Here is a 27,993-nt window from a genome sequence, read left to right as displayed (position 1 = left end):
TCTTAAAAATAAACATGAATTAGCCAAACTTTGTGTTTATTTTAGACCTAGAAAACTGAAACTCTAAATTTTGCACATTCATTGTTTCACCATCTCGAATTGAAGCTAAATGTCCAAAAAAAAATTTATATTTAAACGGGTTCCAAAAAGGCAATTCTGATCATACCAGCGACTAATCGAACAGGATGTGAAGATAGGTATGTTGATATCCCGTTATGTTTACATTTATTTAAGTGTCTCCATGCATAAATTAGAAATTCCTCAGACTGAATGGAAGGGGAAGGGTATTTTATGCAATAAGTGGATTTGCTCGAATTTAGGGAATATTAAAGATTAAATGCTATGTAACAAAGTAGAAGAAACGATTTTGAGAACTATTTACTTGAATCTTTTTCTTCTAAAGCTAGACCGCTGTTCTAACCAACTGGATATGCAATACACTTTCGTTGCTATTTCTGCTAGATGTTCTGTGAATATTTAAAACAACTTTTAAGTTTTTTTGCTCTAAAAACCTGAAATTATTGTCTGAAGCAGCCATTTTATGCTTGACTGACTGTTGTTCAAAGCTGCAACGGCATCACCTGTTTCCCTTTCTTCGTTTCTATTAATGACATAGAAAAAGATAACAAAATTGCCCAAGGCGTAACAATATTTAAAGAAAATACTCTACAGCAGAAATTAATGTCCCACATCAACTAATTAAGGCTGAATTTTTAAGAAAAAATTACAGAGTTCAAGAATCATTTACATGTTTATAATGATGGATCTCTAGTAAGGAACAAACACGCCACAGCAGCAATAATCCCACTCACCTCTCTGACCATTCAAACGCCTGATCCACTTGACTCCTCAGCTTGGAGGGCTTAATTGGCAGCAATAGTTGAATTGGTGAAGGCAGTTGAAATTATACCTTCGTATTTACATAAAGTTGCAATATTTTTGGATTCTCAGACTGCTTTTAAGCTAATAGGAACTTTAAACTGGAACGCAAAGGTCACTGATTTGCAGGAGATAAGAGAGCTACTCGATTCTTTATCCAAGGTTGGGGTAGCAGTGGCTTTCCAGCATATCTTGAGTCATTTAGGTATCCACTACAATGAAAAAGACGACAGTCTTGCTGTAGAAACAGCATAGTCTATCAACCCGGAATTTGCTAAAAAAAAATTCAATCGCACTTAGAGGTGCAATTAGAAACTGTCCCCCTTACGGAAAGCCATCTCATGCTCTCGTTCCAATTTTCAAGAACCTGAAACAATCGAACCTACTTGAAAATAAAAAGCTTAGTAGTAATACTGAGACAAGAAGAACAAAGATGAAAGCAACATAGTGACCCAAATTGTAGATTTTGCAACTTGACTGAGAAAAACCTTGCAACAATTTTTCTTCAAATGCACGGCAAGTACTCCTAGAATTTGTAAACTGTAAGCCATATTACAAAATTATGAACTTCCACCATACTTTAACCTAATTGAGGATGCACCTTCCATTAAAAAGGTGTTTTACAGAGAGACAACTGATATCTCAAAAAATTTAGATTTGATTTGAGGGATTTAATTTGTATTTGCTACGTCTATTGTAAAATCTGCAGAAGAGAGCTTGATCTAGTAGGAAGAGCCGCATCCGTACAAGCAAGCCTGTAGGCCGTAAACTACGGGAAACAAGCAGCTCCAGTTCTTTCACTTTCCGTATGCCAGTTAAATTATGTATTATGCCTTAAATGGTATTTGAATGTTGTTATATGTATTTTGTGCAATGTATTATAAATGTGAAAAAATGCAGTAGGAAGCCGAGAAGAGCCCACCTAGGATTTTAGGTGCCATTTTTAAGAAGAAGGAGAAATGATTGGTCCAGAAAAACTGGACTTTCAAATTCCAGAATGATATCTTCAGCCCTGAAACTACAAGCAGCCTTGTAGGTTTTATGATTAGCTAAGACTGTTTCAGAGAAGGTCTGTTGCAAATTATAAGCAATAATAACAAATAAGATTTAATGTATCTGAAGAATCATTACCACAAATTTATTATTGTTGGTATTTAATCAGACATTTTGTAAGATTTTTTCAGAACCTAACCAAAATAAAGTAATTGTTTTCCGTCATATCGTCTGAAACTATGCTTAAGGCAGCCCCAAGCGACAATTTTTCTGTTAAATATCTTGAAGCCAAAAAAGAATTTCTTTGCGTGAATTTAGAATACATATCGAAATTGCTAAGTCCGGGTGTTGGTTTCAACAAAGGGCGTTTTGGTCTTTTTTTTGGCTTATTTGACGTATTTCTTATTGTAGCATCCTGCTGGGCATGCTTGCTTATTAGTTTAGTGTTGCTTTATTATGTGCTTATATTGTTGTAGCATTCTGCTGAGATTGCTTGCTTATCAGCTTAGTGTTGCTTTTGTTATGTGCTTATGTTGTTATATTTACAGGTGCTTGGGTCTTAATAAAGAGCTAAATCAACTTGAGACATAGGAACTCTACATGGTGTCAGAAGTGGGATCTTGAACAGCAAAGATGGATGGAGTTGCCCCTCCAGCAATCAACTGGGAATCTGAAAATCTTGATGAAGAATGGTCAAAGTTTGAAGAACATGCAAGACTTATGTTTCTAGGCCCTCTCTCTGGTAAATTGGAGAAGATTCAGTGTGCCTATCTACTTATATGGATTGGCGAAAAAGGAAGAGACATCTTTAAAACTTTTGACATTGAAGCAGACGATTCAAATAAAATCGAGCCTTACCTTCTGAAATTTCGTGAGTATGCTGCTCCAAAGAAGAACAAAGTATTTGCCAGATATATCTTCCAGAAACGTGACCAGCGTGATGGAGAGACACTTGAGAAATACATCACAGAGCTGAAGTTGCTAGTCAAGCCATGTGAATACCATGATCCAAAAGAGATGACCAGAGACAAAATCGTCTGTGGAATCAGAAATCCAAGAATACGAGAGAAACTTCTAGCTGACGGCAACAGCCTAACACTTGAAAGAGCAGTAGAAGTTTGTAGGATCTATGAGACGACCCAAGCACAGCTGAAATCATTTGACAACAATTCCCACCATCCCCCAATCAAACAGGAAGTGGATGTAGAATACCGGAAACAACCAAAACCAGCAGACGCAAGATCAAGAACAAAAGGCACAGAGTGCTACTTCTGTGGAGGAATCTATGGCCCTGGACACAGCTGTCCTGCCAAAGGGAAAACATGCTCAAAGTGCAGAAAATTAAACCACTTTGCAAAAGTATGCCGCAGCAAAGTCGTGAATGCTATCGAAAATGACGAACAGAGCCAAATAGCAGAAACTGCTGAAGAAGATGAAATACTGCTATATGCTGTACAGCAAGATGGGAGTAAGGATGAGGCGTTTGTTCTACTGAAGATCAACAATCAGACTACTGTAAGCTTCAAAATTGATACCGGTGCTCAGGCAAACATCATACCAAAACACTACTTTGATCTCCTTGCTCCAAAACCACTCATACAACCAACAAAGCAAAAACTCACCAGTTACTGTGGCTCAACAATCCCAACAGCCGGAACCTGCCTCCTGTCATGCAGCTATAATGGAGCTCCTGAATAGAAACATAGGTTTTTCATAGCTGGAGGAAATTCTGTTCCTATCCTTGGATTCAAGTCTAGCAAAAACATGAACCTGGTGAAACTTGTCCTGAATATAGATGCCTTAGATGACAGCAAATCAACGCCAGATTTGGAGCCACTCCTTGAACAGTACAAAGAGCTGTTCTCTGGCATTGGGAAAATACAAGGCAAGTGCGAGATTCACCTCAAGGAAGGAGCTGTGCCGACAGCATATCCTGCCAGAAAAGTGCCTATTGCAATGCGTGAGAAATTGAAACAAGAGCTGAACAGATTGGAAAGCTTGAGGATAATAGAAAAGGTGGAAGAGCCTACGGAATGGGTCAACTCGATGGTGCTAGTTGAAAAGAAGGATGGCGGTGTGAGACTTTGTATTGATCCAGTAGACCTGAACAAAGCCATCAAGCGCCCTCATTACCCAATCCCGACTTTTGAAGATGCCATTTCTGATTTGAGCGGTGCGAAATATTTCTCAAAGCTTGATGCCACCTCAGGGTACTGGTCGCTTGTGCTCTCAAAATCAGCTTCAGACCTCACGACCTTTAATACAATTTATGGCAGATACCGTTGGAGGAGATATCCCTTTGGGCTGATATCTGCCCAGGATGAGTTCCAGCGGAAGATGGAAGAGATATTTCAAGGTCTGAAAGGTCTTAAAATACTTGTCGATGACCTACTTATCTATGGAGCCACACGAGAAGAGCACAACAGAAGACTTGCGGAAGTGCTCGAAAGAGCAAGACAGAAGGGGGTAAAATTTAATAGATCAAAGTGCCAGATTGCAGTCCAGTCAGTCTGCTACTTCGGCCACATCATCAGCAATGCTGGCATCAAACCAGACCCCGAGAAACTCCGTGCCATCAATGAGATGCCTACTCCAAAATCGAAGGAGGAACTCCAGACTCTCCTTGGAATGCTAAACTTTCTCTCAAGGTACATCCCAAACCTGGCAACACAGAACCAACCATTAAGGGATCTGATTAAAGCTAACGAGTTCGAATGGAAAGAGCTCCACACTACTTGTCTCAACCAGCTCAAAGAGTCCATAGTAACCAACCTGGCTTTCTTTGACAGCTCCAGCCCAACCCTTGAGCTCGAAGTTGACGCCTCAAAACATGGACTAGGGGCACAAATATCCGCGAATGGCAAAATCTTTGCTTACGCATCAAGATCACTGAGTAAATCCGAACAGAACTACTCACAGCTAGAAAAGGAACTCTTTGCCATAGTCTATGGTTGCCGGCATTACCACCACTATCTATACGGAAGGAAAGTACAAGTCATCACGGATCATCGACCACTCGAATCTATACTAATCAAACCCCTCCATACAGCACCACCAAGGATTCAACGCCTGATGATGTACATACAGCCGTATGACTTGACTTTCAAGTACCGAGCCGGTACGGAAATCCCTGTTGCAGATGCACTCTCAAGACTACATCTTCCAGACATTGATGAAGAATTACACAAAGAGATCGAAATCTTTGTACATTCGTTTGTAAAATCCATACCCGCCACGGGCAGCAGACTGGAGGAGATCAAACAGGAGACCTTGACAGATCACGAACTCCAAGCACTGAAGAGGGTCATCTTGGAGGGATGGCCTGACAACAAGAGACAATGCCCAAACAGCATAGTCCAATACTGGAGTATTCGCCAAGATCTCTCAACACATGATGACCTGATCTTCAAAGGTTCAAGAATTGTCATTCCTACCAGTCTACGAGACAACGTCTTAAAGGGACTACATTCCGCTCATTTGGGCACTGAAAAAACCAAGCAAAGAGCCCGAATGATCATTTACTGGCCAGGTATCGGAAAAGACATTGAACGGTTTATCCAAAGATGTGATGCCTGCACTCACACAATGTCAAACAATCAAAAAGAGCCAATGATTCCCACGCCGATCCCGTCACTGCCATGGCAGCACGTGGGATGTGATTTGTTTGAATGGAATGGGAAGCAGTATGCAATAACAGTCGACTATTACAGCCGCTATTTTGAGGTGGACAACCTAACCTCCACCACCACTTCTCATGTGGTAACAAAACTCAAAGGACACTTTGCTCGCCATGGAATACCAGCAATTCTCACTTCTGATAACGGGCCACAGTTCAGTTCCAGCGAATTTAGGCTATTCACAGAAAACTGGGGCATTGAACATCAAACGTCTAGCCCTTATCACCCCACAGCAAACGGGCTCGTCGAGAAATGCGTGCAAACCTGTAAGAGAATCTTGAACAAGTCCAAGATCAGTGGACAGGACCCATACATCAGTATCCTAAAATACCGGAACACTCCCGAAGACGGTATGGCAGCACCAGCCCAGCTGCTCATGAGCCGACAGCTGCGATCAGTCCTCCCTGTCACGCAGAAGCATCTAGAGAAGAACATCGTGTCCAAAGCAAGCTTTCAGAAACACAGAGAGAAATCAAGAGTGCGACAGAAGGAGTACTACGACAGGACCGCTAAATCCTTACCCAAAATTCAGGTAGGGTCAAGAGTGAGTGTCCAAATGACACCCAGCAGTCCTTGGAAGAGAGGAACCATTGTCGAAGTGTGCCCGCAGCCGCGATCCTACACAATTGCTACTGACGACGGATCAACGCTCTGACGCAACAGGGTCAGACTCTCCCATAGGAATTCAGACGAAGCAATCCACTCAAAACAAGACTACCAAAATGTAGAATTTACCCAACCGTCCGAGTTGGTACCCAAAGTCAGCCCGGTTGAGCGTCCAGCCTCACCCAGCCTGGCAGCCCCCCCCCCCTGAACACAATGGAAATATTGTCAATGTCCCTACTAGCGCTGTAACACAGCAACAAACAAAACCAGTCCCGGACAGAGGCGGAGTGACGCAAACAAGATCGGGTAGAACAATAATCAAACCCACCAGGTTAAACTTATAGAGACAATAGCACGCTCAGAAGAAGGAAGATGTAGCATCCTGCTGGGCATGCTTGCTTATTAGTTTAGTGTTGCTTTATTATGTGCTTATATTGTTGTAGCATTCTGCTGAGATTGCTTGCTTATCAGCTTAGTGTTGCTTTTGTTATGTGCTTATGTTGTTATATTTACAGGTGCTTGGGTCTTAATAAAGAGCTAAATCAACTTGAGACATAGGAACTCTACACTTATTCATAATACACATAACATCCCCTCCTGAAAAAAGGTCTTGCATACATACCTGAATCTAAGAATGTTGCAAATTTATAAATCAAGGGTAATTTGTAAATTATTTCAAGGGCCAGAGCAAAACGCTATGATTGTTTCAAAAACAAAAACAACAAAAAATTCGAACTTTAGCCTCATATTTAGAAACATTGAAAAATGTTTTTTTTTATAATGTGGGATAACAAGTACCTCAAAAAGGGCTTCCTCTTCAAAATCAGAAATCAATTTTAATAGTTCACTAAGCCTTTTCACAATTATATCTTGCCCTAGTCCTGAATGCAAGAATTGGTTTTCACAGAAACATCTTCATCTAATGTAATCTTCATTTAAATTTACTAACTAATTTACTAACTGCTCTGGAGCAGTTCTCTCCATTGAAACGCTCGTTGGCCCTGGAAACCCTTGAAATATGATTCGCTTGATTTTTTTCTTCTGTCTACGGTACAGTTCAGTACGGTACTGTACGGTACTTCGGTTCGGTACGGTACGGTACTGTCTACGGTACGGTACAGCTAAGGAACTTACCCTACAGAGAACCATTTGTAAAGGCCTACTTAGCTAATGTGAAGTAGGATAAAGAACGTGAGAAGCTTATAACTTTACTTAAAAGGGAGTGAAAGGTAGCGCTCTAAATAGATTGGCATGGGAAGGGAGCATACGGGGATGAGTAGACATTGAAAAGACATGGTGCTGCATCAACTTTTCAAAAGCTGTAATACTAACCGACAAGTTTCCCATTCTCTTTGGCTCACGCAGCCCACTACCTATTAATATTTCTAGCGATTTTTCAAATTTCCTAGCCAAAAAATCTCTAAATCAGCACCTAAATCACTAGATTACTAAAACAAATCACTAAAATAATCAAAAAATCACAGAAATCTGGTATTTTTTCTAGCCAGGGCAGCAGTCCTGCCACCAATACATAACATTAAAATCAAACTATAGATGGTAATGATCCGAATTTAAATTTAAAAACAGTATACATGACTACTCTAGGCCTATCCAAGGATTTTTTTGTCACAGGAGAGAGTGAGAATGTCCTCAAATTAGCTAGAAAAAGTATTAAATTTTTACTTTATCAAAGAAATCCAGATTATGAGGTTCTTTCTATTTTAGAAGCTATCTTAGGAATTCATATCAATTCTTAGGAGCTACTTGAATGATAGTAGCCTACCAGAAATTATTCCATACCTTAGGCCAGGAAAAAAGGAGAAACAGAAATTATTCCATACCTTAGGCCAGGAAAAAAGGAGAAACAAGTCTATTTTATTCAATTCCCAATTCACTGGTCTTTTAAAGTGTGATAATCAATACTATTGTAATTGCAAGTAGTATTCTACAATAGTGACACTACTAAAGAAAACTTATTAATAAAATAAGTTTAACCTAGAACCATTAGATTTCTAATTCAGTGCTCTTTTCAAAATTCATACTCATACTTGCAACAGTGCAATCCACCCCCCTGACGCTCTCAGATATATGAAATATAAAAAAAATTGCATGCTGACCAACTTTCTGTATAGCACAAGTGCAAATCCCCTTATTGTCTTCTTTCAGCTAGGAGTGCTATACATGGTTGGAAACAATATAGCAAATTACTTCACTGCAAAATTGATATAATTTTGAGGGTTTCTAGCTTGTTAATGAATCCTACAATTTTTTTCACTATATGACTATTAAGACCAATGAAAATTACTTATTAGTCTAGCATTTTTGTACTATTGGCTGCTATAGGGTGTTTTGGGCCTTTTAAGAAGTCAAATATAATTTCCCTCAGAAGTAATTATTAAATTGTGAAAGAGTATATAAAAACCCATGAAATGATGTATTTGCTATCATCCTAGCTAAATTTTTTTTTCATCTACAAATTCACCCATATCCCCCCTTCTAGATTTCTTTATGTTCCCATTTAGAGCCATGTTGATGCTGGCTGGATCAAACTGCTGCCCCCTGCTCCAAATCAAATAATCAGCAGTGTCAGGGCTCAAAACCCTGTTCTTCTTGATACAAGATTTCTGGTCTATTGTGCTAACCACTTGGCTAATATAGTCATGTGATCAATGCAAAACTTACAAAAATATTTAAATGCTTAGACTTGCCATGGCTGTTTGGTAAATTTTGTATATATATATATATATATATATATATATATATATATATATATATATATATATATATATATATATATATATATATATATATATATATATGTGTGTGTGTGTGTGTTTGTGTGTATATATGTATAGGCCTATATACATATACACAATTTGGGGTACATTTTTGGACATTAGGAGGGTAGGAATAAAATTCTTCTCAGACACAAATGGAAATTATTTTTTGATTCTGAATAAAATTCTGGTTCCAAAGATATATCAGTGTCTTAGCTATTCAATTAATGTAGTGACTTAATCTGAAAACTTATTGTCTACTTTGTAATAATGCAGTATATTTCTTTGATAATAAACTACCTCAGCACCAGGGCCTCCCCTTTTAGGGAGATTACCCTATTTTAGTGAGAAATCACTTCTTTTAGGGACACTTATTTTTAGGGAAGTATAGGGTACAGTAAGGATTTTAAGAACACAAAACATAGTCTGTTGAAAAGTGGCTTCAGTTACCAATATTGAAAAATTGGGTAGAGGAAAGAGTGTCAAACAAGTCAAAGAAAAATAATTAAGTCCTGCATAGTAGGCTCAGTATGAAGTATAAATACTGTGGGAAATCAGAGTTGACCTGGCATGCTCTGACCAAGCAGCATATATAAGCAAGCAATGAAATTGAGGCAAAGGTTGGCAGTGGTAGTGGCAAACATTTTGCAACAAAATCTTCTTTGGTACCACACCACCAGTTGATTCAGTTCTTTAGAACTTTAGGGTTTCATTTGAGAGATGCCCAAGCTGAAGACCTGTCAGTTGATTATTATTGGATAAAGAAATTTAGTCTGAAGACTTGTAGTGGCAAAATCAAGTACCCAGAATTGTGGAAGTGCATATTGCTGATCTGCTGTTTACCTTTTAGCAATGTACCAGCTGAGCCATTGTTTAGTCTCCTGAAACTAATCAAAACAGACCTCCGAAATAGAATTGAGAATATCACACTAGTTTCACTTATTCAAGTCAATTACTGGTTGAAAAACAAAGATAAAACTTCATCAACTGTCAGCATACAAAAAGCTGTAGCTGGCTTCAAGAAGAAGACAAACGCTTGTGCTGGAGATGACACTTAATTAAAGTGTTTTATGTGTTCTTGGCAGTGCAAAAGATGTTATATATATAGGGAATTTCAGGGACAATTGATATAAAAATCAGAAAAATTGAAATCAAAAAGTGGAAGCACTGCCCAGCACCTGGTTAGTCCGGAACCTTAATGTCAGTTTAGTGTGAAGTCACTTCTAGAGGAAATGTGCTAATGAAATAGATGTAGAATGAAGGTCTATTACCATTAGGTTCCTTATTTCATGATCTGTCCAAATATGGGGGCATCTCTGACTATACATCCCAACCTACCTTATGGTGGCAGATATAGTCCTAGGAATATGTAAGAAATAGAATAGGTAAAATGCTATTTTAGGGCCATTTTGCCATCTTTGAAAGTGGTTGAGCTAGGTGAATAAAAGTCCCATGAAAGCATCCAGAGCCTTAATGATCTCTTGAGATGATGTTTTGAAGCCTCTTGATCCTCTTTCCCACCCTCTAGAGGTTACTGACCTTTGATGACAAATAACAAATTGCATATTACACAAATTAATCCTTGCAAAATAGGTCTTCTGCTGAAATGAAGCACAAGAAAAGCACTTTTGTTCTCTTACCTTTGCTCAATTTGCTCAAGTATGATTTTGAAACATGGGTGGTCCAAAAAATGGACAAGTATTTGTTTAGATGTTTTCCAGAGGAATTGTCTATGAACTCTTTTGGGTACCCATTTGACTGACCAAATTTCAGTGAGAAAGCTGCACAAAAGCTATGGTTTTATCCTGCTTTCTACAGCTATGATGAGGGATAGGTTGAGATGACTAGGACACATTCTGAAGATGAAGGATAAACCACTATCCTTTTAAACTAGCCATCTAGGGCCTAACAAAAAGTAGGTTTTCCTCAAATAGGGTGAGAGGAGGTCCTAAGGAAGGATTTAATGGACATTAGAACTTATTGGGAAGATGTAAATAGGGAGGCTCTGAACAAACTGGGATGGACAAGGGGTGTTTATAGCTGTGGCTATGTTGGCCTAAATTGGCTTGTTGCTACAGTGAGTTGTTGTTAGTAGTAGTAGTAGTAGTAGAATATTTAGGACAGTCATAGGGGTGGGTGCCCTATAAAAAAACAAAAAAAGCATACTATGAGGAATCAAAGTGTACTATTTTGTTTTGTTAGCATGTTTCCTTTGAAATTGGCCAACAACTAAAATGATACTTTAATCCAGGACAAATACTTTGATTTAAAAGTATCTTTCATCACCATGAACAGAAGCTCCTAATCTTAGGTGTGATGTTGATAGTCTAGTTTTAGATGGCTGTTACTAGGCTGTTTATGATTGTACCATTTAATTTCTTATTTTATGTTATTTACAAATCTTGTAGTTGCTTTTCTGACAATGCACCTTGTCTCCTTTTCCACATGTTTGAGAATCCTTTTTATTTTCTAAAGTTTGTAACTTTACAAAGGGTAGCTTCTTAACCTATGGTCATTTACATGGGTTAAACTTGCTTTGTTTTGTATACCCCCAGCATTTTATGTAGACTTTGCTTATCATTTAAGCAGCTGTCTTGGAGTCAGTCTTAAAAAATACATAAACAATAGTTTTTATTAATCTTGTTTGGGTCAGTAATTTTTCCAGAAATGCATTTTAATTCTTGAAAATGCAGGTCCTAAGAACATACCCTAGCTCTCAAATAGGATAAATTCTTCTAGTCAGATTTTATATTCACTCTGATATTGAAATAGTGATCAATAAGGTTTGCTACTGCGCCCAAACTCCTTAACATCTGTGACCATGTTCTCAATAATACAATGCTGGTGTAGCCATTTGCAATTCATTCTTCTGGAAATTTTCTTTTAGCTGTTGACTCTGCTGATGATGTAGCACCAGTCATATTAGTCTTGGTGAAGGCACAGCTGAACTAGAAACGTTGGTGTCCACTGCAGAAAGTTTCGGTTTTAAAGTGAATTGGTCTAAAAGCAAAATAATGCCTTTGGACAATGCATAATGCATACCCATGACGTCTATAGAATTGTGTAGTTAGAATGTTGAAATAGTCAAGCAGTTCATCTTTCTTGGTTTAAGAGTCTCCTAAAATGGAAATGTAGATGTAGAGTTATTAGTAAGGGTGGAAAGGTGAGTACAGTCTTCTAGGAACAATATTATGAAAAGTAAGATCAATTGTCCCATCAAAGCACGAATCTACTCAGCTTTGGTAGCTAGTCTTATGCTTAGCTTGTCAGTGGCTTGTGCCTTGCTGCAGATGACCAAAAAGGATTTTTCCAGGAGTAAACATATTTGCAAAATCAAACATGGTAGCCTAACAAGGAATGGGAATTGTACATTTTGTACTGCTTTAATTCCTTAACGCTTTCTGAGCAGCTCAAGTCTCACTTGTTGCATTGCTAGGACCGTTTAGTTTTCTAGTCTTCTGAAACATCTACCCAACTCATGTTCAAATCTAGCCTAACCTTAAATGGCCAGTAACGCTAAATAGGAAAATCATGCACAAGATTGATGGAAGTCATCCACAGTGAAGTTACTATCTAAAGAATCGACCCCACTTAGGTTCCAAACCTAGATCTTAACAGACATCTGCAGAGATGAAGAATAGTGCTGATGGCTGGTTCTCTCTAAGCTGGGGAAGTGACTGGATAAGAGCTTTAAGTCAAGTGATACTGGCTTTGAAGGCAATTAAGGGCCAATATCCTGAAAGTCTTATTTTAGCATGCAATTGCCCATAGTGCACAACCATCCCTAACATATAGCAAAACATATTTTTTTTAATGTCATATTTTAATAGTTGGTGCCTTAACTAGAGCCTTCAGAGTGTGAAACAAAGAGGCTATCAAAACTGCTGTTCAGTGCCATATATTTTTTGTTTTATTTATCATGTTGAGTTCACATGATGAAACTATTGAGTAATTTCCTCAGTTGGAGTTTTTTGTTTTCTGCTGTCAGAACTTAGCTTAAGAGGAGGTCTGATTGTGCTAAAAATAATAATTATCAAGACTAGTAGCATATCAGTGTTATTTCTTGTGCTGCAAATCTCGAAAAAATATTAATATTCTGAGGATTAAAGGCCATTTTTGTTGACTCTATGGAAGTAATCTTTCAGATTATCCAAAATTAAATTATTTTTGTATATATTCCAACTATTGTGACTCCTATCAAATCCTTGTTGGATTTAGAACTGAAGCACCACTCCCAAATGTGTTGGGTCAGATCTCAAAATTGTCTTTGTTGAAACATTCATTCTTGATATTGTAAAATAGAAATCTAGTAATTGATATGCCAAAATTTATTTATTTTGAAGGTGTTTAAATGAACTTACCTTTGCCTGTCGATTCGCCACCTGCGATTCATCTACACGAATGTGTTACCTGAGCCAGGACACAAGAAGAACACATCCATCTTCATTGTCAGATGATCCTTGTTTTGAGTATCTCGAGAACACGTTTTTAAGCCCAGAAGAAATATGCGAAGGAACTCCAATGTTTCTCAAAGAGTTGAAGCCATCTTTGACTGGTCCTTTGGATTTAGAATCATTGCAAGATGTCAGTTTAGAAGAATGTCAACAACAATGTTTTAATGCTGAGAGGTGATGTTGCCAACATTCATTTTCTATCTACATTTTATGTATTATCTTAGTTTTCTTTCTAACTATGTTTCTTTCTACATAGCTTTACGTTTAAAAATCTTGAATTGAAGAACTTTTAATGTGGGTAGATTTTCAGTAAGAAGTCTAATATCAGCTGTATTTGTTGTGGGTGGAATCCAGGAGCGCAGCTACAGTATTTTATTGTGGGGGGGGGCAAGCGGGGTTGCTATTGAAGTAGGCACTATTCAAGCAGTAGCAAAGAAAAGAAACTATATAATAAATACGGTTCTTGGGGGATTTAAAAACATTCAGCAATACATCATAAAAAATGCACACACATTAAACAGTAATTAATACATGTGCTGGTGCTTGGATTGTAGAACAAATGTCACCAATGAGCTGCTGGAGACGACAGTGGTACAGCATAAACAAGCTTTTGGGTGGGCAAATGTGAATGGTGTATACACATGACTTTTTCAGCCAGATTCACCACTAATACTGCAGCACACATCCCCCTCCCCTTCAATTAAAAATTGCCAGGGACGCCAATTGCAAGGAAAATTGACTCCTGGAGTTGGAAAATTACCTTCCCCTTTATATCTTTGTTTAAAAAACTAGTTTGCATGCTTATATGTGCGCACAAAATTTCTAAATCATGAGAAAAATATTCATATTTTATTTAAATTCCGTTTATTCTATTCCCAGCAGACATTTTGCCCAGCATGCTGATTCAGAGATGAATGTCCTGCAAGTAACGGTCGCGTTGTGTGAAATGTGACTAATTTTGGTCATAATTCTTAGTACATTTATGTAAATTTTGTTTTAAATCTCGTTAAAAGAAATATTTAGAAGAGCAAAAATAGCGAAAAGCCATCCTAGTGTTATTCATAGAGGTATTTCTACATTTATGGATTAGTATGCGAATCCAAAACGTAAGGAATAAGATGTTCTCATTGCTTGTTAGTTGTTCGTTATAAGATGTTTTCATCGCTAGTTAGGGAAATTATATTTACTGCATATCTACCTTATTTTTCAATAATTTCATTTCTGTCCTATTGACAGATTTAGAGGTTGTTTTCATTTCACACCTTTGAAATTTTAAAACTAGAGAATCTAATCTTGAACTGTTAGATTTTAAGAATTTAAAACACCCTAAATATCAGGGGGAAAATTGACCTGAGTAAGTGTGGCGAAACAGGAAGAATGGAAAATTGTTGAAAAATACATTCTTGATATTGTAAAATAGAAATCTAGTAATTCATATGCCAAAATTTATTTATTTTGAAGGTGTGTAAATGAACTTTACCTGTCGATTCGCCACCTACGATTCATCTACACGAATGTGTTACCTGAGCCAGGACACAAGAAGAACACATCAATCTTCACTGTCAGATTATCCTGGCTTTGAATATCTCGAGAACACGTGTCTAAGCCCAGAAGAAATATGCAAAGGAACTCCAATGTTTCTCAAAGAGTTGAAGCCATCCTTGACTGGTCCTTTGGATGTAGAATCATTGCAAGATGTCAGTTTACAAGAATGTCAACAACAATGTTTTAATACTGAGAGGTGATGTTGTCAACTTTCATCTTCTATCTACATTTTATGTATTATCTTTGTTTTCTTTCTAACTATGTTTCGTTCTACATAGCTTTACGTTTAAAAATCTTGAACTGAAGAAATTTTAATGCGGGTAAATTTTCAGTAATAAGTCTAATATTAGCTGTATATGTTGTGGGTGGAATCCAGGAGCGCAACTACAGTATTTTATTGTGAGGGGGGTGGGCAAGCAGAGGCGCCATTTGCGGGGGGGGGGCGAATGCCCACCCCTGATTTTCCAGGGGGCCCAAGCTTCCACCGCAAAGGGCTCTTTGTCGGCCATAATAATTACGCTATTTGCTATTAACTATTGTAAACTTTGAAAGTAGGTTAGATACATAATTAAGTTCTCAAGTTATGTCAAATGACCGTATTCTAGATAATTATATTAATATTATAGATTTTGAATATTTGCAGTAATTCCTCTAAGTTGACAGATCAAAGTAGGTCAGTTCCTGGCAAATGTCTCATTGTTTGTTTCCTTGTTTTATTGAATATAAGCTACCCTTTTCAATTACTCGAGTCTGTTCTTATTCTGTTACTGTCCTCGTCGTTTGTGATCTTGTCAATTCAATATCTTATTTCTTTTTTGTTAGGTTACAGATTTAGGTTGACAGATTTAGAGGTTGTTTTCATTTCCACCTTTGAAATTTTAAAACTAGAGAATCTAATCTTGAACTGTTAGATTTTAAGAATTTAAAACACCTTAAATATCAGGGGAAAAAATTGACCTGAGTAAGTATGGCGAAACAGGAAGAATAGAAAAATTTTCACTTTGCCATTAACAAGGATATCATTTTAATTTGATGTTAATGTCTCAAAGGCAGCATATTTGGAAAAATATTAATGTGGAATGTATGATGAAATTTAATAGAACAAATTTTTTCCGTTTTCTTTAAGTTAAAGAGCATTTGGATAAATTAAAAAAAATAATTTGCTCAAATTAAAGACCGAATTTGACTCTTCAAATTAGCAACGGTTTTAAAGCTGCTGAATAAATTATAGCTTTTTTTTTCAAATCATTGGGGGGGGGGGAACTGCCCCCTCCCTCTCTTAGCAACGGGGGCAACTGCCCCCTCCCCCTCTTAGCAACGTCAACGTCTGTAATTTCTCTTTGATAGTCCCGGTCGTGATTTATATTTTCGGTGTCCCGGTCGTCATTTTTGTCCCGGTCTGTAATTTATCTTTGAGTCTCCCGGTCGTCATTTATATCTCCCGGTCGTTATTTGTGTCCCAGTCTGTAATTTCTCTTTGAGTGTCCCGGTCGTCATTTATATTCCCTGTGTCCCGGTTTTTAGTTTTTTTTTCTCCTTTATTTTTCATTTTTTTCCCCTTTTTTTTAGTTTTTTTCTCTTTCAGTTTTTAGTTTTTTTTATTAGTTTTTAGTTGTTTTTTTTTCTTTTTAGTTTTTACCTTTTTTTTTAGTTGTTTTTAGTTTTTTTTTCTTTTTTAGTTTTTAGTTTATTACCTTTTTTTATGTTTTTTAGTTTTTTTTAGTTTTTTTAGTATTTTCTTTTTAGTTTTTTTTTTGTAGTTTTTACCTTTTTTAGTTTTTTTTCTTGTTTTCTATTAATGCTAAAGACAAGGTTCGAACCTGGAACCAATCGGACCTGGAACCTGGAACATAACGCTTTACCAACTCAGCTACTTCGCCTTGAATACATTCGTTTCTGAATTGGTGTACGATGAAATAATTCAGACGTCATAAAATGACGTCGCTCGTCACACAGAAACACAACTTATTTTTATATATATAGATATGCGGTGAAAAAATCATGCGATTAATTTAGCATCTTTATTCATTTATTTTTAACAATATGTAATTTTGCTGTGTTAAGTAACTTTAGTTTAGTGAGTCTACCCTGAGTATAGCCTATAATATATCACCAACCCCTACTTTATAGGGATTGGTGACAACCCTCAGTAAAGGGTTGTCTATGAACCCCTTACAGGTCAGCTCCTTGAGATGGATCATCAGTCTCTTTTACAATCTATAGTTCTAGTCTGTAAAGTGACTTATCCCCTAAACAAGTAGGCTAAATACTGTAGATAAGATAGGCACAGTTGGATACATATGATCGATATGATGAGGGGGGCTTACAATGTACAGTGTAGAGAGGATTTGCCAGTACTATGCTTTGTCTGTTTGACTGCCAACTAGCATGATAGTATAGAAAGTTTGGTTTTTGGTTATAATTTTATAATTATTACGGTTTGTAATTTCAAAGGCTAAAGTCTCACACTGGTAATATAAAATAACGGAGACCTTAAATAGGGCCATTTGAAGAAAAATTTGAACTGCCACATCCCTTAATATGTGCTTTATACTGTACCTCTGTCTCCCTCTTTCAATCAATCAATTAAAATTGATTGATTTCCAAAGATACCATAATCGCTGGCAGTTCAAGTTGATCGGTTTATCCAGGCACATCTATATGTTATGAAATATATGAGAATTTATTTTTGGTTTCCGTGGATAGCCAACTTTACTAATAAAAAACTCTAAGTATTTCTATTCATTAACTCTTTCATGCGTAGTTAATATTTTTTTTGTGAATTGTTTTTTACAAATTTGAAAATTTTCTGTAATTTTTTCATTTGTAATTTTTTTTATTTTAATTTTTTTTTTGGAAATTGTAGGATCTGGAACGAAACAGTCACGGCAAGGTGAAGAAGGACCCAAGAAAAGGAATGTTCTGACAGTCTTTCAGCAATACAGAAACTCACGGCTCAACCTGGACTACCAAACAGAAATTACTGAAAGGACGTTAGCAGAATGCTTCGATGAATCTTTGCGTCAGGTAAATTTTTTATTTGTAAATGGTAAAGTGATTGCGTGGAGGGAAACTGTTACAGGCTATGGGCAGATATGCTCTTGACAAGCCTGTATTAAAATAAATATGGGAAGAAGCATTAGAAAGGGGTTAAACAATTCCTGGGTTATATCATGCACAGTTGATGCAGCTCTCTCCGGAAACGGCTTCCATGGTAATATTAGACACAAAGACCCTGTGTTTGGTTTTACCAAACTTTTGCAACTGTATAAAACTATAAGTGTAGACAGTATGAATAATATGCAATATTATATTTGAATCCACTCATAAAGAATGAAAACTCTGAAATAGTGAAAAAAATTAAAAAAGAAAGAATACAATACACAACTATCTAAGCCATTTTCAAAGGGGTAGTGGAGGGTTTTCCACACTGAGGTGAACAGCTCTAAAATTGGACCACATAATCCGGAGACTAGCTCATTATCTGACATACAGAGTCTCGTTATTTTGAAGATCCGGACACAACCTTTAAAATTTAAAATTTTTCCTCTTTAAAATTTAATGATCAGGACTTGCATGTTCTTAGGTCACGGTTGGCAGGTCGTTCGTGGAGTATTTCTGAAAATGGGTCTGACATAGATTCTTTGTTTAATTCGTTTTATGATTCTTTGAAAGAAGTTATCTTTGATACATGTATTGCACCCCAGTCGAATCCAGCATCGAAAAGAACAACCCCTTTGAATCCTTGGATGACCCCTGGACTCCTTAAAAGTTGGAGGAAGAAAAATTATCTTTGGAAGGCTTACAGATGCTCTAAGCCATTTTCGCGTGATTCTCGGCTTCAACTTTTCAAAGCTTATAGAAGAGTTTACAATTCGCTTTGCCGAAGGGCTAAATCGTTATTTTATCATAGAAAGTTCTCTGCGTGCGGTAAAGACATTAGGAAGACATGGCAAGTAATCAATTCTGTTATCAGGCCATTTTTTCTGCCTCCATATGTCCCTTCAAGTGTTGTGATTGACGGGAAAAATGTAGAGGGTTAGCTAAAAGTTCAAGATGCGTTTACTTCCTATTTTGCTAGTATTGGCAAAACTACAGCCTCTTCTGTAAGTCCTTCTTCTTCTCTACCTGATTTTAGGTCTTATCTAGGACCACCTTGTCCTAAATCAATGGCATTGGAACCTGTCTCTGAAGCTGAAATAGCCAGAATTGTCAATTGTTTGAGGGGTTCTTCATCTTCTGGCCCAGACCGTATTCCGACTAAGGTTGTCAAGTTCATTCTTCCTGTCATTGTTTGTGCCCTCACGATACTTGTCAATCTTTCTTTTGAAAATGGTGTCTTCCCAAGTACTCTAAAGCGTGCTCGTGTTATCATCCTTTTTAAAGGTGGATCAAGGAATGATCCTGCAAATTATCGTCCCATATCTCTTTTATCAGTGTTTAGTAAAATTTTTGAAAAAGCTATGCTTTCTCGACTTCTTGATTTTCTTAATTCTAAACACTTTTTTCATGATTTTCAGTTTGGTTTTAGGGCGAAACATTCAACTGAGCATGCATGTGCAACTCTCTTGAATTATTTAAATTCAGCTCTTGACTCTGGTTTGATACCTGCTGCTCTTTTTCTTGATGTTCGAAAAGCATTTGACTCATTAACACGCAAGATTCTTCTTCTGAAAATGTCCCATATTGGTATAAGAGGGAATGCTTATTCATGGTTTCTGTCATATTTATCTGGTTGAGTCATCTTGGTTCATCCGGACTTTTCTAATCCTTCTGGAATAGAGTCTGGTGGTCCACAAGGATCTGTCATTGGGCCGATACTCTTTTTAATCTACGTCAATGACCTTATTAATGCGGTTAAAAATTTATAACCTACCATTTGCTGTCGTCTTTGTCAACCAGTATCTGTCACTAGCTGTGACAAGAGTTTGTCCTTACCGGATACACTTATTGCTTTTGCTGATGACAGTACTCTTGGCACAACTGGTAGAACTGAGTCTGATCTTCGTTCAAGGATGATAGCCCTTTTTGAAAGAGTTATCCAGTGGTTTGATGTAAATTATCTTGCCTTAAATGTCGAAAAGTCATGTTTTCTCATTTTCTCCAGAGTCTCAAAGGCTTGCCCTGATTTAAGTGAAATAAATTTATCAAGAGGTTCTCTAAGTAGACCTAAGGATCGTTATGTTCGATTCCTAGGCATCTTGCTTGACGAAAATCTTTCGTTCAAGCATCATATTGACCTGATTAAAATGAAAGTCTCCAGGAGTCTCGGAATCCTTAGAAAGCTCAAATATATATTTCCAGGGTCGATTCTTAGACTCTTGTTCTGCAGCCTAGTTCAGTCTTATGTTTCATATTGTTCTGTTATTTGGATGTCAACTTTTCCCTCGTCTCTGAAGCCACTTTCAAAACTTTATGATAAAGCAAGGACTCTTACTCAGGAAGCTAACCGTTTTTCACTTAAACCCTTGCTTGATTTGAAATCTCTCTATTTTCTTTCTTGTTCTTCTTTCGTTTTTTTACAGTTGCACGGCCATCTTCCTGCTGTCCTATGTAATAATATATTTTTTGTTTCTGATCAATCGACTTATCATCTCCGCACTTCCAACAATTTACTGGTTCTTCACACACCGTCAGTGAGGTCTGACTTCAACCCTCTGACAGCTTGCAACAGGATCTGGAACACGCTCCCAGAGTTCGTACGACACTGCCACTCGTTTGGTATATTCAAAAATTATGTTAGAGATTTTCTAGCTAGTAAATAATTTTGTTTGTTTGTTGTTTTTTTTTTGTCTCTTTATTTTTTAATCCGGTTTCCCTTGGAGTTGATGTCTCTGGATTGAGTTGGATATTTAATTGAGTTGGTTAAATCATGTGCTACCCCCTGCCTAGCTTGTCATTTTTTGGAGACTATTATGGTGGGCGCTCAATTTTGTTTTTTGGTTTTTGTTTATATGTTTTTGTTGTTGGTATTTTTTCTCCCCTGTTCTTTCTCGGCCATGGAGCCTTATGGGGGATATTGTCTTGAAGTAATTTTTTGTTTATGGATTTTAATGTTAAATAAAGAACTCAGAACTCAGAACCCGGTATCACTTACGCAACGTGGTAATTCCTAAGAATATGTGAAGTCATCATACGCTACGTTAAGACGATGTAAATCGTAAAACTTTGGTTTGGAATTAAGAGACAATCTAAAAATACTAGTTCAAACAAAGCAAAAAAAAGTTGTTGGCACCAGTTGAGCAATGACTTAGCCAGTGATGCATGAGATTGTCTCTGAAATAAACTTATAGCTCCCTCCACAATAATTGGTGTCCCAGTCATTGAACTCTTTTTCAATTCCATTTTGACATTTTCACAAATGCTCTCCTACTGTATAAAAATGATTATGTTCAAGCCCTGTTCCTCTTATTCGTCAGTATGTCTAAACTTGCTATATAGACAGAATGGAATTTTGGAAATAACTATTGCTAGAATAAAAAGTCAGATCTAATTTGCTAATAGGCTGAGAGCTTCAGTTCCTTCCGTTTAGTATAGATCTCATGTTAATTTTTGCTGTTTAATCAATGCTGTAAGAATGTTAAATAAAGTTACTGTTTCTACATCACTTCATCTATCATTTAAGATTCCTGGTCCATAGTTCCTCTGCTTTCAGATAACCTCCCTGTTTTATTTTTGCATTTTTTCTTGTTTTTTTTTCTCTTTTTGTTATGGATAATTGTTTATGGAAAACTCTTCCGAATGGGCATCAGTCTCTTCATTATTCTTCATTATTAGTAAAGTCGCTTTTCGAAAATTATCAAAAGTATTTTGCTAAAGATTACTTTGCTGTTGATTGGAGAGAATATGTAGAGTCCATGAATAGATGCTTTTAAAATATTTTCTTATACAGTATTCCATCTTTCTCAAGGAAATGATCAGAGAGTTCTCAAGGAAATGATCAGAGTATTCCATCTTTCTCAGGGAATTGATCAGAGAGCACTATCGTCGATTTGACTTGTCTCTTTAATTAATACCAAATCCCTATTTTGAGCCATGGGCCTCAATACTAGAGGCTTGGCTATTGTGCCACGGGCCTGATTTTGCTCGTATTGGATAGGATGGATTTTCCAGATTGCAAAATCAGGGGTTTAAGCGGAACTTTAAGTGGGGATAAATTCAGTTTCGCGAGGGCTTGATCATACGGTATGTCACGGCTTCAGAGTATAATCCTTGTTGCTCTTTTCTTGACGGACTCTACGTCACGCAATTGGTACGCCGTGCGGATAGCAATTGGGCCTCACACCGGGTACACGTACTCGAGCAACGGGCGAACATAACACCTGTAGGTATTGAGAAGACTGTCAGTATCACACCAAAAACGCCTCAACTTGTAAGTGTCTGAAGGCATGCATTAGCCTTTTGGACGGTAGAATTAATATGGGCACTGAAATTATAGTCACCATTTAAAGTTACTCCTAAGATTTTCATTTCGTTCACAATTGAGAAAGGGAATAGAGGCATATCAATATTCCGCTTAAGAGGGTTGAAACGAATTATCTTCGACATGGCTACGTTGATGGTAAGGTCATGACTTGAGCATTCGGTCTTTAGTTGATCAAATAAGTGGTCTGAAAAGTGCTTTGTTATGATAATGTTTTTGACTAGATAATGCTCGTTTATTTTGACATCAGAACACAATGCCCCCTCCCTTCAACAGGAAAACTGAAAAGATCAAAAATTGCCTGAAAATAAGCTTTTCATATTTTATCGTGCTTCCCGGGAAAAATCCTCAGACAGGTTCAGTTTTTGAAGGTACAATTCTAGCTGCCTAACTACATGTTTACAATATGCTTTGCAGTCAGGCCTTTGTCGGGGAGGTGGTGTGTTTCCCGTCTTCGAATCTGCAAGTTTTTAGGATTTTTCTGTAATCTCGTAATTTGTCTCTAACATGGCTATTTTTAGCGTTTTTTTAAGGTTTGCCGGTCGCCCCTCAGAATCAAAATTTTGCGAACATTTGTATTTATAGTACATGATATCCATTTAAATGGTACTTCGTTGGTACCAGCTAGTTATAGTGTTACCACGAATATCAAGGGGCCCTAAAGGGTGGATAATCGGTTGTCGGGCAGTCTTTCTCCTTCTGTTTTCATTTTTTATTTGAAAAAAAAATATATTTTATATCTTATTTATTATGTATTGTATTTTATATATTATTTATTATATATCATTTAATATTTATTATTTATTATTATTTTTATAGTTTATATTTCTTATGTTTGGTTGGTATGTGTTTGTTTCTGTGTTAGTGCTGTTGCATTTGTGATTTCTTTTTTCATTATAAGGTGGATAATGAGGTTTCTAGGGTTTCAATCTAATAGTTTTCCTTTAGAAATAATAGGAGGATTTATTTGCCAAGGTACAATTTGCAGCGATTTGTAACTTTGTATATTTTATACAGTTAATATTTTGCAAATATTAATTATAAAGTTTTGCAATTGTACCATTTTGCTTTAGATTCAATATGAATCAAATTACGTTTATTTAAAATCTAATTTTGTTTTACCGTTTGGTTACTTGCACAGAACTTTTTTTTTGTAAATACAATCAGTTTGTTAAGAGTCACTATAGTAACTAAATTTAAAAGAGTCACAAAACTCCTTTAATAGAAGTTTAACTTTTATAAATAATGGTTCAAGAAAAAGAAATCATTGGTCGTCAGTACTTTATTTATAAGCCCTTGAAAATGTAAACCCTAAGTGGTTAGTATGTTGGGCTTGGAATCCCTCGTCTGAGGGGCACCGGCTCAATCCCTAGCGCGGCCGCCTATTTAGTAGGGGAAAGTAGCCTGCGGCGTGACTCTGTAATCTCAGCCAAAGTCGACCCAGTTATACATGGGTACGTGGAAAAATCTTGGAAGAGTGAGCAGGAATGGTGTGCGATTGAACAGGACGGCTGGCCCCCAGCCCCCATTGCAAATCCTTGCTGAAGGGCCACAATGTGGAGATCAGCACCACCGGTTTGGACCTTGAGGGTCAAGTGCCGTCATATTTGCTTACTGACTCATCTTGAAAGTGTACACCACATCTTTTTTCTACAAAAATCTGTTGATCATATAAATTTGTTGAACTGATTTTTCTCGCCAAAACTATTCAAAAAACTTTCTACCTTTTGCAATATTTTTGAATATGATTTAAAAGATATGAAATAAATCATAAAATATGAAATAAATCATAAAATAGGATTTAAAGAGTTTCACAAAATGTCTACATCATTTGAGACAAAAATAATTTCAAAATACAGATTTCTTTTTACAAACATTAATACAAACAAATAGTTCAAAAGTATCTCCATGGGAGAATTTTAACTTAGAAGCGGAATTTAGACTTAGAAGAGTTTCTTCTAAGTCTAAATTTAGACTTTGCAATCTGTGTGTTTCTCTATTTAGACTTTCTCCCCCCTGGCTGCGACCTTGAAACTGATGTAGCAACATTATTCCATACTAAATTGTTCTAATATTAAAGTAGGCATGGTAGCACAGACAAAAGAAAATATCCTAAAATTAGGGTATTTTATTTACAATGACCCTTTTACTTAAAATGACCAATTTTTTTATCAGCAAATATGAAACTTAAAACAAACAGAAAGTATTTCTTCGCAGTTTATGCAACACATATCTGAAATATGGGTACATATAAACCGGCTCCCAATATTTCCCTAAATTTGTAGAATTGTAAAAAGTTTTTAATTTTGAAATAAGCACATAAGTAGAGAGAGAAAAAAACTTTTAAATTAGGGTATTTTATTTCCCTTTTTTAAAAAATGAAATTTTGAGAATATTTGTAATTATATTTTGCAATATAGGCACATGTTGATGTTGGTACCAGCTTCGAATCTGAAGTATATGTTTGAGGTCATAAACCATCTCAAAAAAAAGAAACATTCAAAGACAAAGTGAAAAACATTTTGAAGTGGATAAATTTAGGTTTAAGATTAAATCTCCAACTAAGTCTTTACAGCTATTTTAATATCATTCTGGCTAGACAAATTTTAGCTTTCCAATCTGTACTTTTCGTGTCTGTTATCTAAAGGAAATTAAATAGTCTTTTCCAGGCCCTTCCTCAGTCCGGACATAGAATACTCGTTGTCCTTTAAGTAAGCTTCTTGTCTTTCATTGTCTCCGAACAGTATAGATTTTCACCTAGAAACATTATTACAAATTATTGGAACACATATGAATCTTTTTTTTGATCAGAGTCTATCACTACTAATTAAAAACTAAAATCAAAGTTCTGCTAATTAGTAAATATTAATCTGGGAGTAGCTCCCGGCCGTTCAGCTATCAGATCAATCATGACAATAATTTTAGTAAATGCTTTTTGGCATTTTTTTTTTTGTGTGTGAGATAGTGAGAAGTGTGATGACATCTATTTCTTCTGGTTTTGTTTGTTTATACCGTTTGTATTGTCGCCCGGATTTCGAGCCAGTCTTTCTGCCGGGGATGTTATGTGAATACTTTTTAATATGTAAAGTCAAAGAATAAAAAGAACTTGAAGTACACAGTGTATGACACTTCTTTTTTTTTATTTCTTGTAAGAAGTTGATTTTAGCTGAAGAAATGTGTTTGTGATGAAAATGATGTAGCATCACTCTTCAGTACGAAATTGTTTTAATAACGAAACAGGCACAGAAGTATAGAGAGAGAGAGAGAGGGAAAAAAAACCTTCTAAGTTAGGGTTATTACCGGATAATTCGCTATTCAATTGTGACATCTATGTTTTGATGTTGCTACCAGCCTCAAAAATGAAGCGAGTCATCGATGGTATATTGTGCCTCCAAGAATAACACAGAAACAACAATTTCAGATGAATAAAACTTGTTCATAGATTTGCCATTTAATGCTAAAAGATTACATCATGTATGACTCATAACATTCTCATTAAATTACTCATTTAAATTTCTCATAACAAGTTGTTTTTACCCGGGGAAATTGTGTTTGTGATGAAAATGGTGTAGCATCACTCTTTAGTACGAAATTGTTTTAATAGCAAACAAAGTAATATAGCAGGGTAAAGGGAAAAAATGGAGTCAGAATGTTTCACTAACTCTTTAAAACTGAGCTTTTAGAATATATATAATTAGATATTGTAATCTAGGCACTTGATGTGGGTTTATTGTCGAATCTAAAGATATTAGATACCTTACGCCATTGGTGCATGGGATGTGGGTACCCCCTCCCCCAAGATGTTTATCTGGCACCCTCAATCCGTATTTTTTCATTAAAAAAAAAATTTGTCAATTTGGTAAATTTTGACGCCCTTAAGATTTTGCTCTAGATCTGCCCTTCCTAAAAGAAAATAATATAATAAACCTAAAGAGCTTTTTTTTAATGGCACTTGCTAGTTGACCGAGTGCTATATTTTTTCTGTCATTGAGACAGCTCTTAGTCGTCTTATTAATTATCATATTGAGGTATTATATTGATGCTGTTTTTTTTTCAGAAGAATTTAAATAACTGGGAGAATAAGTGTGGACCTCGTCCTTGGGAGCCAGAAAACCCAGTAACCCAGGAGCATCTTAAAAAAGGAGAAAAACTTGGTAAATCATATATGAGAGAAATAGGCATGCCATTGCCCAACCCTGAGGATTTAGACTAGTTAATGCCTTGTGGCGACACTATACTTCCGTTTGTAAACTTCACCGTTGAAGAGTTAGCATCCCTAACTAGTTTAGAAGGTTGGACTAATCTTAGAGTGCGCATTGTTGCCAGAATTTCTGTATATGATCCGTTGGTGAACACGGGGATATTGTCAAGTGTGGGTGAGTCTGGTGGACCGTATGAATTGTTCTGTGATTTCCGGCTTTATAAACAGTTACCACCACTAGAAGAAACTTTGTTCATTTTTGGTGAAGCCTGTCTTGATTTGAGGAAGAGGGCTTTTGTTCTTGTTGTGGTAAAAGTTTTTTTTATTAACTTCTGTATCTTCCTTTTACAATTTATGCTGCATATTTGATATCAAATGGACATGGACGTATCCAAGGGGGGAAGAAGGACCAGGTTTTAACCTCCCTCTGGAATTTTCTTCTGACTTGTAAAAGCATAAAAAAGGTATTCGAATATATTTTTGATAGGCTTTTTGAGCTTCTATTCTACCCCCCCCCCCCACCAAAAATAACCCCCTGCCCCAAACAAAATTCTGGATGCTCCCTCGGTCATGGAGATACCTAATATCTCCTAATAAGTCTTGTACATTTATTAACACAAAGCAATATCTTACTGACCTTTAAAAGCTGTCTAAAATGGTAAAAAAAAATGATGTACTCCACCCCCGCCCCTTATCTATTCTCTAGGACAAAAACCATATAAATGGCGTTTCAAAAGGACCTCAAACGCTAACAAAATAAAGTAAAGTGCAAAGTAAAATAAAGCAAAGTACGCCATGATGAACCTAAAAATGAACTTTTCCAAGGCTTACCATTGATGCCTTCTTCAATTATCATTGTTTTTTTAAGATCCATCATATATCCATGAAATGGCAAACCGAAGTTAACTTGTAGGCACTACTTGTTTGATACCTTTAAAAAAAGAAATGGTGAATGGTATTTAAATATGCTTACCACTGCTGCCTTCTCCAATTATCATGTTATTTTGGAATCCATCATGTATCTATTTAATGGCATACCTAAGTAGGCTCAGGGGCATTACGTGTTTGATACCTCAAAAAAGAATTTTCAAGAAAGATATTTAAATATTAGAGGACTGAATGACGAATATATTGGTATGTCTTATGTGTCTCTAAGACTTGGAATTTCTAAGTGGAGTGGAATGGATTTCCAACTTGGAATTCAAGGTGAAATTTCCTTGCGGTTTTCTTTCTTTATATCAAAATGGTGATTAATTCAAAAATGCATGGAAGATAGGTAAACTAGATGAAAATCCTATGGTGGCGCAGTGGATTTGCTCTCTGCTTGTTAATATGGCATCCAATGTTTGAATCCAATACACTGCAGGGTCGAAGAAAGGTGTGTCGTTAATCCTATGACGAAGTAATGACTAAGTAGTCAAGAAGTGTCGTTAATCTT

General features: G+C 36.5%; 2 protein-coding genes across 8 annotated transcripts; both read left to right on the top strand.

The window, feature by feature from the left end:
- Positions 1 to 44: 44 nt before the first annotated feature.
- On the top strand, positions 45 to 26,906 carry LOC136035624 (uncharacterized). 7 transcript variants are annotated; one of them, XM_065717513.1, is made up of 5 exons: positions 45 to 197; positions 13,276 to 13,560; positions 14,848 to 15,127; positions 17,798 to 17,958; positions 26,412 to 26,906. In XM_065717513.1, the coding sequence occupies exons 3-5, from the start codon at positions 15,082 to 15,084 to the stop codon at positions 26,565 to 26,567; spliced, it is 363 nt and encodes a 120-aa protein (XP_065573585.1). In that variant the 5' UTR covers positions 45 to 197; positions 13,276 to 13,560; positions 14,848 to 15,081; the 3' UTR covers positions 26,568 to 26,906. The 7 variants fall into 7 exon arrangements, 6 of the variants coding, with proteins under 6 accessions (XP_065573585.1, XP_065573584.1, XP_065573587.1 ...); XR_010619485.1 differs by lacking the exon at positions 45 to 197 and adding an exon at positions 7,716 to 7,823 and having other exon boundaries at positions 14,848 to 15,034; XM_065717512.1 differs by lacking the exon at positions 45 to 197 and adding an exon at positions 7,717 to 7,823.
- On the top strand, positions 2,506 to 3,570 carry LOC136035782 (uncharacterized). Its single transcript, XM_065717756.1, has one exon. The coding sequence runs from the start codon at positions 2,506 to 2,508 to the stop codon at positions 3,568 to 3,570; it is 1,065 nt and encodes a 354-aa protein (XP_065573828.1).
- Positions 26,907 to 27,993: the final 1,087 nt, after the last annotated feature.

Source organism: Artemia franciscana, chromosome 14 (assembly GCF_032884065.1).
Source record: "Artemia franciscana chromosome 14, ASM3288406v1, whole genome shotgun sequence".
Lineage (NCBI taxonomy): Eukaryota > Metazoa > Arthropoda > Branchiopoda > Anostraca > Artemiidae > Artemia > Artemia franciscana.
Note: the sequence above shows the minus strand (reverse complement) of the source record. Positions and strands in the feature narration are given on the sequence as shown.

Excerpts from the sequence above, each read along its gene's own strand:
- LOC136035782 (XM_065717756.1), top strand. The coding sequence starts at position 2,506 with ATGGATGGAGTTGCCCCTCCAGCAATCAACTGGGAATCTGAAAATCTT.
- LOC136035624 (XM_065717509.1), top strand. The coding sequence starts at position 7,748 with ATGACTACTCTAGGCCTATCCAAGGATTTTTTTGTCACAGGAGAGAGT. Across the intron at positions 7,824-17,797 it reads CCTCAAATTAGCTAGAAAAA|GATCTGGAACGAAACAGTCA; the intron begins GTATTAAATTTT and ends TGGAAATTGTAG. Across the intron at positions 17,959-26,411 it reads TCGATGAATCTTTGCGTCAG|AAGAATTTAAATAACTGGGA; the intron begins GTAAATTTTTTA and ends TTTTTTTTTCAG.